The sequence below is a fragment of the Plecotus auritus genome (genome assembly GCF_963455305.1).
Source record: "Plecotus auritus genome assembly, chromosome: 7".
NCBI lineage: Eukaryota > Metazoa > Chordata > Mammalia > Chiroptera > Vespertilionidae > Plecotus > Plecotus auritus.
The window spans coordinates 152,261,093-152,277,071 of NC_137774.1; the positions used below are offsets into that span (position 1 = coordinate 152,261,093).

The 15,979-nt window shown below is 40.2% G+C and overlaps 1 protein-coding gene across 4 annotated transcripts in view; it reads left to right on the top strand.

The window, feature by feature from the left end:
• MTRR (5-methyltetrahydrofolate-homocysteine methyltransferase reductase) overlaps positions 1-14,940 on the top strand; it is a 40,622-nt gene extending 25,682 nt beyond the window's left edge. For all 4 annotated transcript variants that reach the window (XM_080680895.1, XM_080680896.1, XM_080680897.1 and 1 more), the window contains 6 exons: positions 6,468-6,510; positions 7,166-7,352; positions 11,791-11,909; positions 12,996-13,088; positions 13,188-13,370; positions 14,143-14,940. In XM_080680895.1, the coding sequence (XP_080537021.1) occupies positions 6,468-6,510; positions 7,166-7,352; positions 11,791-11,909; positions 12,996-13,088; positions 13,188-13,370; positions 14,143-14,287 (770 nt within the window). In that variant the 3' untranslated portion in view covers positions 14,288-14,940. The remainder of the gene's footprint in view (positions 1-6,467; positions 6,511-7,165; positions 7,353-11,790; positions 11,910-12,995; positions 13,089-13,187; positions 13,371-14,142) is intronic.
• The last annotated feature ends 1,039 nt before the right edge of the window (positions 14,941-15,979 follow it).

The window sequence follows — 15,979 nt, forward strand, 5'->3', positions numbered from 1 at the left end:
GTCTGCACCTAGAAAAATCCGTGGCTGTTGGGGCTGGTGTGATCATTAAATGAAGAAGGGGGTCCTCAGAGCTGCTAACAGAGGGGATCTCTAAAAAGCAACCCATTTTTATCTGACGCAGAAGGACAGCCTAAAAATTTTGGGAATGTGCCAGCTGCTTGGACACAAGGGGGAAAAGGAGATTGTGCAGGCTTGCGTGCAGACCTGGAGTTCACACACTTGCGCTTTCTCATCTTTGAATCCTTGCTTCTGATTACTGAGCCCAATACATAGGATCACCCAGTTGGGGACACCCTAGGAGACTGCAGGGGAAAGTTATTTTTCTGGAACCTGGGGATCAGAGCAGGGAGTGACTGCCAGAGAACCAGCTCTGGGGCAGCCCACTCCCACAAACCGGTATTGAGTGCCATAGGGAAAGCAGGATCTAAAGCAGAGGCTAGGGAGGACCCATAGACCCGCAAGTCAACCCAGAAACACTGCCACCCAGGGTCTAAATCACAAATTGACTCTTGTGTAATCACAAATTAAGGAATACAAGAAAGTAAGACACACCGCCTGTTTAAAAATCAGGACTGGCTTACAACACTGAGGAGCAGTGGAATGCAGGGAACTGCAATACTGTCCTGACTGGGAAAAACCCACACAAATGCAAGAAGCTCACAGAGTCCCAAGCAAAATGAACCCCAAAAGACCGACGCCAAGGCACATTATAATTAAATTGGCAAACACCAACGACAAAGAATCTTAAAAGCGGCCAGCGAGAGACAGAAAGTTACCTACCAAGGAACCCCCATCAGACTAGCAACTGATTTCTCAACAGAAACTCATCAGGCCAGAAGGGAATGGAATGAAATATACAAGGTCATGCAAAGGAGGGGTCTGAATCCAAGAATACTGTACCCAGCAAGGTTATCAATCAAAATTGAAGGTGAAATCAGGAGCTTCACAGACAAAAAAGGACTAAGGGAATTTATTACCACCAAACCAGCAATGCAAGAAATGCTAAAGGGTCTGCTGTAAAAAAAAAAGAAATAGGAAGCGAAGAAGGAACACAGGGGTAAAGAATAAAAATGGCGACAAGTAAGTACCTATCAATAATAACTTTAAATGTAAATGGATTAAATGCCCTAATCAAAAGACATAGGGTAACAGATTGGATAAGAAAGCACGACCCATATATCTGTTATCTACAAGAAACCCACCTCGGAAAAAAAGACGCACACGTACTGAGGGTGAAGGGATGGAAAAAGGTTTTTCAGGTGAATGGAAATGAAAAAAAAGCTGGGGTAGCAATACTTATATCTGACAAATTAGATCTCAAAGTGAAGGACATAACAAGAGATAAGGAAGGTCACTTTGTAATACTAAAGGGAGCAATCCAACAAGAAGAAATAACCCTGGTAAACATATACGCACCCAATACAGGAGCACTCAAGTATATAAAAAAAACTCCCAGAGGATATCAAAGGAGAAATTGACAGCAATACAACCATAGTAGAAGACTTTAATACCACACTATCACCATTGGACAAGTCCTCTAAACAAAAAATCAGCAAAGAAACATCAATCCTAAATGACTCACTAGACCAGATGGAATTAATTGACATCTTCAGAACATTTCATCCCAAAGCCACAGAATATACATTCTTCTCAAGTGCACAAGGTTCATTTTCAAAGATAGACCATATATTGGGTCACAGGCAAAGTCTCTTCAAATTCAAGAAGATAGAAATCATATCAAGCATCTTCTCAGATCACAATGGCATAAAACTGAAAATCAACTACAATAAAAACAATCCAAAAAATCAAACATATGGAGACTAAACAGCATGCTAGTAAACAATGACTGGGTTACCAGAGAGATCAAGGAAGAAATAAAAAACATCATGGCAACAAATGACAATGAAAACACAGCAATCCAAAATCTATGGGACACAGCAAAAGCAGTCTTGAGAGGGAAGTTCATAGCTCTACAAACCTACTGCAAAAAACAAGAAACAATGGTAATAAATTACCTAACCCTACAACTCAAAGAGTTAGAAAGAGAGCAACAAGAAAAGCCCAGTGTAAGCAGAAGGAGGGAAATAATAAAGATCAGAGCGGAGATAAACGACATTGAGACCAAAGAAAAAATACAAAAGATCAACAAAACCAAGAACTGGTTCTTTGAAAGGATAAACAAGATTGATGAACCTCTAGCCAGGCTCACCAGGAAGCAAACAGAGAGGACCCAAATAAACAAAATCAGAAATGAAAGAGGGGAAATAACAACAGACCCCATCGAAATAGAAAGGATTGTTAAAAATACTATGAACAACTCTTTTCCAACAAACTGGACAACCTAGAGGAAATGGACATATTCCTAGAAAAATATAACCTTCCAAAACTTAATCAGGAAGAATCTAAATATCTCAATAGGCTAATAACTATGGAAGAAATTGAAGCAGTCATCAAAAAGCTTCCAGCAAACAAAAGCCCAGGGCCAGACAGCTTCACAGGGGAGTTTTACCAAACATTCAAGGAAGAACTAAAACCTATCCTCCTCAGACTATTCCAAAAAGTTCAAGAGGAAGGAACACTTCCAAGCTCCTTCTATGAAGCCAGCATCACCCTAATACCAAAACCAGATGAACACAACACAATGAAAGAGAATTACAGGCCAATATCTCTCATGAACATAGATGCCAAAATCCTCAACAAAATTCAAGCAAATCGGATCCAGCAGTACAATCAGAAAGATCATACACCATGACCAAGTAGGATTTATCCCAGGAATGCAAGGATGGTGCAAAATCCGCAAATCAATCAATGTGATACATCACATAAACAAATTTGAGAGATAAAAATCACGTAGTCATATCAGTTGATGCAGAAAAAGCATTTGACAAAATCCAACACCCTTTCTTCATAAAAACTCTCAACAAGGTGGGAATAGAAGGATCATACCTCAACATAATAAAAGCTATATATGATAAACCCACAGCTAACATCATACTCAATGGGCAAAAACTAAAACCATTTCCCCTAAGAACAGGAACAAGACAGGGATGCCCATTCTCATCACTCCTGTTCGACATAGTACTGAAAGTATTAGCCATTGCAATTAGACAAGAAGAAGAAATAAAAGGCATCCAAATTGGAAAAGAAGAAGTAAAGCTGTCCTTATTTGCAGATGACATGATATTGTACATAAAAAACCCGAAAGACTCCATCAAAAAACTAATAGACTTAATAAGTGAATTCAGCAATGTAGCAGGATACAAAATTAACGCCAAGAAATCTATGGCATTTCTATACACCAATAGTGAACTTACAGAAAAAGAGACTAAAAAAGCAATCCCATTTACCATTGCACCAAAAAAATTAAGATACCTAGGAATAAACTTAACTAAGGAGGTAAAAGACCTATACACGGAAAACTACAGGACAGTGAAAAAACAGATAGAGGAAGACGTAAACATATGTAAGAACATACCGTGTTCATGGATTGGTAGAATCAACATCATCAAAATGTCCATACTACCCAAAGCAATCTACAGATTCAATGCAATCCCCATTATAATACCAATGGCATATTTCACAGACCTAGAAAGAACTCTCCAAAAATTCATCTGGAATAAAAGAAGACCCCGATTAGCCGCAGCAATCCTGAGAAAGAAGAACAAAGTAGGTGGGATCTCAATACCAGATATCAAGCTGTATTACAAAGCCACAGTTCTCAAACCTGCCTGGTACTGGCACAAGAACAGACATATAGACCAATGGAATAGAATAGAGAACCCAGAAATCGACCCAAGTCACTACGCTCAATTAATATTTGACAAAGGAGGCATGAACAGACAATGGAGTCAAGACAGTCTCTTCAATAGATGGTGTTGGGATAATTGGACAGATACATGCAAAAAAATGAAACTAGACCACCAACTTATACCATACACAAAAATAAACTCAAAATGGATCAAGGACTTAAACATACGACGGGAAACCATAAAAATACTAGAGGAGTCCACAGGCAGAAAAATCTCTGACATATGCTGAAGCAATTTCTTCACTGATACTGCTCCTAGGGCAATGGAAACTAAAGAGAAAATAAACAAATGGGACTACATCAAAATAAAAAACTTTTGCACAGCAAAGCAGACCATCAATAAAACAACAAGAAAGCCCACTACATGGGAGAACATATTTGCCAATGATATCAACGATAAGGGTTTAATCTCCACCATTAACAGGGAACTCATGCAGCTTAACAAAAAGAAGATAAACAACCCAATCAAAAAATGGGCAACTGATCTAAATAGACACTTTTCGAAAGAAGACAGAAGGAAGGCCAAGAGACATATGAAAACCTGCTCAAAGTCACTAATCACCAGAGAGATGCAAATCAAAACAACAATGCGGTACCATCTTACACCTGTCAGAATGGCTATTATCAACAAATCAACAAATGACAATTGCTGGCAAGGATGCGGAGAAAAAGGAACCCTTGTGCACTACTGGTGGGAATGCAGACTGGTGCAGCCACTGTGGAGAACAGTATGGAGTTTCCTCAAAAAACTAAAAATGGAACTCCCATTTGACCCAGTGATCCCACTTCTAGGAATATATCCCAAGAAACTAGAAACACGTATCAGAAAGGATATATGCACCCCTATGTTCATAGCAGCACAATTCACCATAGCTAAGATTTGGAAACAGCCTAAGTGCCCATCAGCAGATGACTGAATTAAAAAACTGGTACGTCTACACAATGGAATACTACGTTGCGGTAAAAAAAGAAGGCGTTCTTACCATTTGCAACAACATGGATGGAGATGGAGAGCATTATGCTAAGTGAAATAAGCCAGGCAGAGAAAGATAAATATCACATGATCTCACTCATTTGTGGAATATAATGAACAACATAAACTGATGAACAAAAATAGATCCAGAGACAGAGAAACATCTATCAGAACGTCAAACCTCAGGGAAGGGAAGGTAGGGTGGAGATAAGGGGGAGAGATCAAACAAAGGACTTACATGCATGCATGTAAGCCTAATCAATGTACACAGACAACAGGGGGGTCGGGGCATGAATGGCAGGTGGGGGGTAATGGAATAAGGGCACATATGTAATACCTTAATCAATAAAGAAATTTAAAAAATTGAGCCCTGTATGAAACCTTTTTATATTTATTAAAACTAAGTCATTTTAGAAAGGTCCTTCCAAATTTTTGCTAAGTAACTATAACAAATACAACATTGAAAATTTTTGTTATTACAAATATGACTTTGAAAGTTATTACAAAGATAAAATTGAAAAGTTCCAAAGCTTGTTAGTACACAATTCGGTTTTCAAATACTGATTTCTTAACCTTCTTTAAGAGTACCTATGTGTCTTAAAAAAAAAAAAAAAAAAAAAAAAAAAAAGGAAGCCGAAACCGGTTTGGCTCGATGGATAGAGCGTCGGCCTGTGGACTGAAAGGTCCCGGGTTTGATTCCGGTCAAGGGCATGTACCTTGGTTGCAGGCACATCCCCAGTGAGAGGTGTGCAGGAGGCAGCTGATCGATGTTTCTCTCTCATCGATGTTTCTAGCTCTCTATCCCTCTCCCTTCCTCTCTGTGAAATATCAATAAAATATATATAAAAAAAAAAAAAAAAAAGAGTACCTATGTGTCTTGAAACCAATAGGTTTCTGGATAACCTGATTTAAAGTGCCTATCTGACCCCCCCCCCCTTTTTTTTTTTACTATAATATAAATATAAGAATGAAAATTATTTTAAGCCTCAGTAGTTCCCATAATTTGTAAAATAGTGGACTTTAATCTTTCTGGGGTCATGATCTTACTTCAAATCTGAAAACTCTGAACACTCCCCCCAGAAAGCTGCACACATACACTCAGAAAATTTAATGGTTCCTTGACCCTCACCTGCACTCATGGACCCTATTCTATAACATCCTTTAGTCTTAGAAACCAGCCCTTAGGTAGAAATTCTGATTTCACACTGAGAAAATAAAGTATGTCTGGTTTACTTTAGGAATTGGAGAAAAATATTCAATAGTATTTTATTGTTTCTTTTTTTTTAAATAGTATTTTACATTGTGCATTTACGTGTGCTTCAAAATATTTAAAATTAAAACATTTCTTAAAAATATATTTTTATTGATTTCGGAGAGGAAGGCGGGGAGAGAGAAACATCAATGATGAGAGAGAATCACTGATCAGCTGCCTTCCGTACTCCCCCGACTGGGGATCAAGCCCACAACCCGGGCATGTGCCCTTGCCCAGAATTGAACCTGGGACCCTTCAGTCCTCAGGCCGACGCTCTATCCACTGAGCCAAACTGGCTAGGGCTAAAACAAATTATATTTAATATTCTAAATAAAATAAAAATCAAATGAGAACTTGAATTTTTTTATTCCTTATGTAGCATTTATTTTCAGTAGCTGTGAATTAATGATTGCTTATTTTTATTTTTTTTCTAGAACACCTTCCTAAGCTCCAGCCCAGACCATATTCATGTGCAAGGTACTATTATTTATTAACATGATATATAGTATCTTCCTCCCAAAATGTTATGAAAGTCCAACTTCCAAATCCTCCACATTTATTCAGTGAAATCTTAACCGATTGTGGGGACAATAGCAGGCATAACGAGGAGTGAAGCCGACCAGTGTCAAGACTCCTGTCCTCCCGGAGGTCACAGAGTAGGGGCTCTTCCGTGGGGCTATGCTCCCACTTCTCCAGGTCCTCCTCCTACTGCCATTGGGCACACAACAACTTCATGGGGCAGTGAAGGAGGGTAGGGAGGAGCGGGAAAAGTGTATAAATCTTATCTAGTCTTGAAAGCAAACAGGTTATTAGAAACTTCCCAGAATGTTATCACAAAATGTGGGTGGGGAAAGGGGTGCTTTTAAGTAGCAACAGAGTTCTTCTCTCTGAGGAGTTAGAAGGTACATTCATGCTCAAGGAAATACAGGGTGAAGCAAAAGTAGGTTTACAGTTGTTCATATGGAAATAATACAATAATTAATCAATAATAACCCCAAAATAATTCTGTTTCTTGTACTCACAACTGAACCTACTTTTGCCCCTCCCTGTATTCTCACTGCATTAAAAAAAAAGTTTATTTTGGCCTGAATGTATTAGTCTTAACAGTGTTTAAAAATGTGTGTCTTTGCAGCTCAAGTCTGTCTCATCCAGGGAAACTTCACTTTGTTTTTAACATTGTGGAGTTTCTGTCCAACACCACACCCGTGGTTCTGCGACGAGGCGTGTGCACAGGCTGGCTGGCCACATTGGTTGAATCAGTTCTTCAGCCGAACAGGCATGCATCCCATGCAGATGGTGGGAAAGCCCTGGCTCCACAGGTACTAGGAGTGTGCGGTGTTGGTATCATTGAAATTATGTTCTTTGCCTGGTTTAGAAAAAACATATTGTCTCCCTTCATTATCCATTAGATTATGCCATACTTGAATTTTTAAATCCCTGTTGGAAAACATTGCTTACACTCCCTGTTAAGTGATCTATGCATTTCGTAAATGTGTAAGCATGAATTTTATATGACACAGTCTTTCTCTTTACTTGTCATATTCATAGAAGACTTCTGTGAATATTCTTGGTAGATTGGCACAGGAAAAGTCAGGTGAATATTGAAAACAGCCTCGTTTTATGTTTAGGATGTATCCTGTGTCCCAAATAATTCCTTTTAGGAATAATAATTCCTCTGTTGACAGCCAGAGACTGATTTTATGTCCTTCAGTCTGGGTGGTAGGAGTTTCACTTGCCCCTGCCCCTACCCTTTTGTCAGCCGTGGTGTGTAGATTCTGAATTAGTGCTAGTAGTGAGGAAACAGTGTGGAGGATCACTTTTAAAACCTGTAGAGGGCCCTACCCAGTTTGGCTCAGTGGATAGAGCATCGGCCTGTGGACAGGAATAACCGTGAACAGTTGTATTACCTACCAGTGGTAATACAACTGTTCACGGTTATTCCTGCCCACCCGCCCCTGTTGGAATAGACATCCCCTCCCAGGTTCAATTCCGGCCAAGGGCACATGCCTGGGTTGTGGCCTCGATCCCCAGTGGGGGATGTGCAGGAGGCAGCTGATCAATGATTCTCTCTCATTGATGTTTCTTTCTATCTCTATCCCTCTCCCTTCTTCTCTAAAATCAATAAAAATTAAAAAATAAAATAATAAAACCCATAGAGGAAAATCTTATTTCATTTGTTATAAACAAACTGGACGTATTTCTATCTAACTGTAGTGACATCTTTTATATTTTGATACAGCACTCAGCAGAATCTCACTCAAGACCACATGCATAGGCAGCAATTTAAAGTTGTCCCTCCCAGCCCATAAGGATGACTGAAAATAAAAAATAAAAACTTGAGGCTTTACTGTGAAGTCTTCTTTCTCCATGGTATTGAAGAAATGGCTATGTCATTTGTAGCATTATCTTATGACTGGTGGTTACTACGTTATTGGAGTTGAAAAGGTCACAGCCCTTATAGGGAATTAAGACCTCTGGCATATACTTGAGAGGGCCTAAGGAAGCCTGCTGGTTGAAATTGCCCTTTAACTTGGTATTTTCTCAGTCTGCTGGAAACAGAGGTGCTTGACTCATGTGTGTGTCTGTCTATCTTTCTGTCTCTGTCTGTCCCTCTCCCCACCCCTCCAAACTCCTATATTTTTTATGTCACAACAAAATATTGAGACCCTGAGAAAATTTCTTTTTTTAAAAAAAAAAAGTACTGATGTCAAAGTATTATGTCACTTCATGATCATATAAAAAGTAGCTGATAATCTCCAAAGAAGTAAAAAATAAAAGTATATCCAAAATGTATCACAGACACTCAGCAGGGGTGCCTTTCCCCTATTCTTTCTTTCCTCCTGCCCTTTTTTCCCTTTATCTTTCCCTACTTTAAAAGATTTTTATTGATTACCCAATGTGCAGACGCCGGAGGTGCAAATAGAAAGGATACAGTTTAAAACTAAGTTTCATGGTGTTTAGTATACCATATGCTATTGGGAAGTGTGAGAATGTTAAGGGCATGACCCCCCCACCCCCACCTCCACTGGTAGGTAATACAACTGTTCACAGTTATTCCTGCCCACCCGCCCCTGTTGGAATAGACATCCCCTCCCGTTGATGTTTAGCCTCCGCCACATCAATGCCACATCCGAGCAGGACCTGGTGGTGTGGTGTGACTTCTTCCCTCAGTCTTCCCTCTGAAGTAAGGACAGGATCGTCCAGGCCAGGCCTGCTCCTTGGGCTGAGATCCCAAGTGAAGGAGATCCAGGTAGCAGAACCTACCTGCAGCCTTTAAAGAGAGCCAGAAGTAAGTGTGTGGTGCTGTGGACCCTCTGAGATTTACTGCAGCAAGAGCCGACTGCTGTGCTGGTCTCCTTGCAGTACCTAGAACATAGAGAGCAGGCTCTCGTTAGCCATTCCCTGCCATAGCCATCGTGTCCGCCTCATTTTGTTTTGTGAGACTTAATCACTGTCATCCTAGGGATATGTGTTTGTTGATTGTCTTTTCCACCCACTAGAATGTGAGTCCCATGAAGATGGATTTGGTTTTGCTCCTTTCTCTATTCCTCATACTTGTCATACTGAATACCTTTAATAAAATTGTTAAATGAATCAAATGAATAGACTAATGTGATATTAATTACAGTCTCATTCCAAAATGAGAACAATGATTTGACACAGCTCTGCCAATTCTTCTCTTAAAAAGTAAGTCCTGTCGATGAATTTCATATGATTTTCCTTGAATTCAAGGTTGAAATATACAGTAAGCTTGGACTATAGAGTCAGTTCCTATGTTCTTAACTCTTAGTGTCCACCCAGCATAACTTAGGCATGTGGCAAAGTGAACCTGGAAAGAAGTATATTTACAAACTGATTCCTTGTAAGTACCCCGGCACATGATTTAGAAGAAAAATAGTGAAAAGATTTTATCTGTCTCTATCACTTATTCTTTTAGTTTTGCACAAACACAAGTAACATTGGACCCAGCATACCATAGCACAATCTCTAAATCTTCAGAGCAAGCTCTTACTTTCCCCTTCAGTTCCTTAATTTTCACTTAAAACTTTTCACTCCATCTTAATGTTAATCTTCATTGCCCTGTGTGTGCAAACTTAAAGAATCATGTCTTCATTGTTTCTGCTTATCTCCAAAATGCATGCAATGGGTGGCATGCTAGGAAACAGATCTTATTCATGGAACTAGAAAAAGATTATATGTCATGTTCTACCTCAGAAATATGCCTGTCATTTTTAAAACACCATAGATTTGGATGGAAAATAAAAATGTGTAAGACATGCCCTAACCCAGGGGTGGGCAAACTTTTTGACTCGAGGGCCACAATGGGTTCTTAAACTGGACCGGAGGGCCGGAACAAAAGCATGGATGGAGTGTTTGTGTGAACTAATATAAATTCAAAGTAAACATCATTACATAAAAAGGTACAGTCTTTTTTTTTTTTATCAATAGTTTTATTCATTTCAAACATTTTAACAAGAAGAATGTAAACACTAATTATTATAATTTGAAACTTCAAAAAATGGAGGAATCATAGCACAATAACATACCTTATATTGAAGATGGCAAAGGCAAAATAAAATTGCCTAACAAAGGAAAGGTACAAAAGCCTTTCAAATTAAACTTAAATATAATAAAATAATTTAAAACTAAAACAAATAGAAAAGAACAAAATGTGTAAACAGTAAATTAAACATTTTCTTTAGTGCAACTTCCAAATTATGCCCGGGACGTAGATGTAGATGGCAATGTAGACTGGGTTGAAAGGTTTTTGGTCTTTAAAACATCAACTTCAGTGGGAACAGTGTTGTTGGTCTCCTTTTTAGCTAATGCTCTGATACTGTGCTCTCCAGAGGCGTGTCTCCCTACATCACCACGATAACGTGTCTACGCATTCCCAGGGTGATGTCGGGGGACGCGTCCGCGGGCATTACAAGGAGCCTCTGGAAGACTGAGAGATTGTTCCTTCTACTGAATGGGCGGATGGAAGGAGCTGCGGCCGTGTTTCCCGACGTTGCCATGTTAACACTGCTGCTGGTGAAGGAGCGGAGGGGAGAGCAAGAGAACCCTCCGCTCTTTCAGCTCCGCGGGCCGGATAGAACAGCCGAACAGGCAGGATCCGGTCCGCGGACCGTAGTTTGCCCACGGCTGCCCTAACCAGTTTGGCTCAGTGGATAGAGTGTCGGCCTGCGGACTGCAAGGTCCCAAGTTCGATTCCGGTCAAGGGCATGTACCTTGGTTGTGGGCACATCCCCAGTAGGAGGTGTGCAGGAGGCAGCTGATCGATGTTTCTCTCTCATCGATGTTTCTCACTCTCTATCCCTCTCCCTTCCTCTCTGTAAAAAATCAATAAAATATATTTTAAAAAAATGTGTAAGACAGACTTATTTCTCTGTAGTGACAAATATGTTCATGGTTTCAGTAAGATATAATGCTGCTGTTTAATTTTATGATGTTTCTTTTATGGGAATTTGCACTTTCTGATTTCTTTAGCAAATATCATGTCGGTTATTGGCTTTGTCTCAGCCGTGGGCAAACTACAGCCCGCGGGCCGGATCCAGCTGTTCTATCCGGTTCTCTTGCTCTCCCTTCCACTCCTTTACTTTGAATTTATATTAGTTCACACAAACACTCCATCCATGCTTTTGTTCCGGCCCTCCGGTCCAGTTTAAGAACCCATTGTGGCCCTCGAGTCAAAAAGTTTGCCCACCCCTGGCTAGGTTTTCTTTCATACTTATGACTGTTGGTTTAATGTTACAGATATCCATTTCTCCTCGCACAGCAAACTCTTTCCACCTGCCAAATGACCCCTCCGTCCCCATCATCATGGTGGGTCCGGGAACTGGCGTAGCGCCCTTCATTGGTTTCCTGCAGCATAGGTAAGCACTGTCTGGCTGGTGAGTACATAAGCACATGGATCCCGTATGGTCCTGGGTGGGAATAGAACAGAGAGCTTTTTTGTTTCTTCCGTGATTTTTAGGATATTGGATTTTGCTTATAAAGTTTTTATTTGAAAAAATTATTATCAAATGTGTGATAGCATAACAATTTGTCACCATGGGAGAAGTAAACATGCCATCTTCTGGAGATTCGCTTTGTGCTGGAGCTTCCCTTCTTACTGCAGCACTTTTCTGTCTCCCTGGCTGCTCCGTGGCTTGGGGCACGTGCCGCTGGAGACACGTTTCCAGCAGAGCTTCATGCTGTGATGCTGTGCAGGCTGTCCCGTCTATTCCTTACGTAGATAAAATTGGTGGTGACAGCACCAATTATACCAAAAGTTTCAAAGTTAAGCCCCAAACATCAATAATGTTCAATAGAATGATACTAATGGATATAATTTTTTCTGAGAACAGAACTGCTTGATATAAAATAAGTAAAATTGTGTTTCTCTCCCCATATGTAAAATAATGAACAGTTTTATGTGCTGTTCCCCAGATAATGAGAGTAATGCCATTTGGACATAATCTTGCTGTCGTTTTACTATTTTACCTTAAGAAAGCGGAAGAGTGATGGCAGACACACTCGGCGTGTCTCATTGGTGTGCCCAGCATTTCTGACACTTCACAATAGAGCGTTCTTCCTTTCAAAGCCCTGTGCCACGTTCCCGTGTATTAATTCAGAGTTCATTTTGTTTATAAGATGGCTATTAATATTGAATGTAGAAGTCAGTCTAAGTTTCACAATGTGGTGGTTGCATTTTCCGTGTTACTAAGATGTCCCGTAGAGCTCCTAGGTGTCTACAGCTCAGAGACGCTGACTCATTGCAGTGTCTGCTGCAGGACCGAGGTGCCCTGAGGAGAGTAAAATGTTAAAATGTTAATTCAGTGAGTGAACTTTCAGAGACTTCAAAGGTAGAGTTTACAGACCTTTCTGGGTTGGTTGGTGGTATTTCCTAGCCAAACAGAGAGATTGGTTGCATATACATATTCCTTAAGTTAAACATCTCACCTTTCTTTCTCACTTAGAGAGAAACTCCAAGAACAGCATCCAGACGGACACTATGGGGTGATGTGGTTGTTTTTTGGCTGTAGACATCAGGAGAGGGATTATTTATTCAGGTACTCTACAACTCTAATATTGTCCGCCTCAACCACGGGAGTGTGATTCTCATTGCAGACTTTTCAACTTTAAATCACAAGCCTTTCTGTGTATTTCAGAGAGGAGCTCAGACATTTCCATAAGCATGGAATCCTAACTCACCTGAAGGTTTCCTTCTCAAGAGACTCTCCTGCCAGGGAGGAGCAAGCCCCAGTGAAGTACGTGCAGGACAACATCCAGCTTCACAGTGAGCAGGTGGCAAGGCTCCTCCTTCATGAGAACGGTTACATTTACGTGTGTGGGTAAGCAGCCCTCATGCTCACGTGCCAGGTAGGGGAGGCAGGCAGTGATATTTACTGAAGGAGCAAGGCACCAATCGGGTAATAACCCAGACACGGAGGGAGGAGAGATTTGATGCTTAAGTACAGGATGAGAATAAGTTCTGAAATGACTTCAACATACATTTTACTGTAAGGGGCAGGTCAGATTCAGTTCCTGAAGTGCTAGTGTCCTGTCCAACACTTCTTTCATTTAACAAATACTCAAGTGCCTACTGAGTATTTGGCATTGTTCAGATGATGAGAGGTACGAAGATAAATGAGATACACTCCCTGCCACTAGACAGGGCATTCCCTGAGCAGGGAGCAGGTGACCAGATGCCTACAATATGGCAAGTGCTGTGCAGGCGACTGCAGGGTATTGGGGAGGTGGGTACCTCAGTCTTCTGTAAATGAACAAAGCTGAAGCACGTCAGAGCACTGAGAGAACGGCCAGGCTGAGCAGAAGCCAGAGGGGAAGGTCCTTTGACACTTAAGATTTGGGCCGCTCCCAGGACATGGACACTGAAGGAGAGGAGTGTAAGCTGTGACCAGTGTGTGTTAGAATGGTCACTGTGGGAAGGCCTGGTGTTGGGGGACTGACAGGACTGGGGCGGGGAGACCTTTGGGGACTCTTTCTGGAGAAATGGAAGGAGGACTGAAGTGTAGTAATAGTGGCACCTTAGATTCATGAATTAAGGAAGATTTGGTAAAAATTCCTGTGTTAAACATTGGTACTATTATTTCTTTTTTCTAGAGATGCTAAGAATATGGCCAGGGATGTAAATGATACCCTTGTGGAAATAATAAGCAAAGAGGTTGGAGTTGATAAACTGGAAGCAATGAAAACTTTGGCTACTTTAAAAGAAGAAAAACGCTATCTTCAGGATATATGGTCATAAAATCAGAAAATGAAGAGAGTTGAGGGTTTTTTTGGCTGAAAGTACTAAAAGACAACTTCACTGAAGTTTGAGACTTTCGGTTTTTAAAATTAAAAACATTTTTTTAACTTTTCTTAGGGAGAGTGGGGAGTGGATCACTTAATAGAATAACTAACTTCCAGTTTGGTTTTCCTTATCCACCGCTAATCCCCCTCCCCTCCCCAAATCAGCCTGTGGCCTGTAGGCCCCCTGAGCTGAGGGGCAGCCCTCACTCCTCCACCAGCACCTCCCTCCTGGGGCCACTTCTACATCCTGGGGAACTTCATAGAGACCTGACCAGATCGCAGGGAGTCTGTATCTGTGCATGTGGGGGCTTCCCAATGTGGGATGTGGGCACCTGAGTCCCCCAGGCAAATAGTTAAATCTGGGAACTCATGTTGCCAGTTTTTTAAATAATGTAAAAATGATTTATCATTCTTATATGAAATGTACCATAAAGAGTATATGTCAAAATGACACGTGTATAGCATATCTGATTATGTTTCTATTACTTTATCAAATGTTTATTTTAATTCCCAAGACTATATTTCTGATAACAAATATTTTAAGGTAATGCTTATAGGGAATTTTTGTGTGTGTGATCCTAGAAATGTGAAATATATTTTGAAATTCTATTCTGGTGTATGATTTCTTTATCTCAATTAATTTTTAACATTGCAATTCCAGAATTTAGGAAAATTTGCATTCAATTTACAGATGTGAGCAAAAACATATCATAGTAAAGCTACAACCTCTTTTTCCTCCCTCACCCCCCCCCCAAAAAAAAAAATCTTTTCATTTCTGCTTCCTTTTGGCATGTTTTGTAGTATTTCCACATAATTTAATTTACCCCCATGATCACTCAAACTTGTATCTTAGGCTTAAAATGTCTACTTAAATTAATGAAAAACATGTTTAAATTTTATCATTTTCTTAACATGTTGTATCTTCACTATGTTAAAAATGCAGAAACTGGAATACAGAATGTCCAGTATATAACTGTCATTCCTTCCTTTTCACTGTTTTTGTCATTAAAAAAAAAAATGCTCTTCATTGTTTAGCTTAGTACAGTACCTCAGAATCTCTAAGGGTGATGGAGGTTGCTGAAGGGCATTTTTTGTCTACTGTCAGATATTAAAATTTGAAGAGGAATTGGTCAAGGAGGTTTTGTTGCCTTTAATTTGCAGTTTGGCCACGTGGGTCACAGCCTCCCTGGTGAAGCAGTCCTCCAGCCAGGGAAACAGGGAGAAGGTGATCACTCATGCACCTTCCTGAGTCCTCCCGTGGGCAGTGCGAGCTAGGACCTGTTTTGGGGACTGAAGATAGAGCCCGTGTCATCACCACTCCATTTATTGCAAAGCAGACTGCCCCAGTATCTTTAAAATCACATTAAATTTAAGAGAAAATACATAATAGTACTTCTCTGTGTATAAATTATATATTAATTTCTTTTAAATTTCAATTTTAAGATACATATAACCAAAACTGATCTTAGTTGAAATATTGCCAAGGACAAGTGCAATACTCATTCACAGAAAGCATCTTTTATCAATCCCCCACTATGCCCCCTGCACACACATAAACACAACGTATGAGGAACCTGGCTTAAAAGTGCCTGAAAACCTTGTGGGTCTTTATGGCTCAAATTCTATTCACAACACCACCACACTTGTG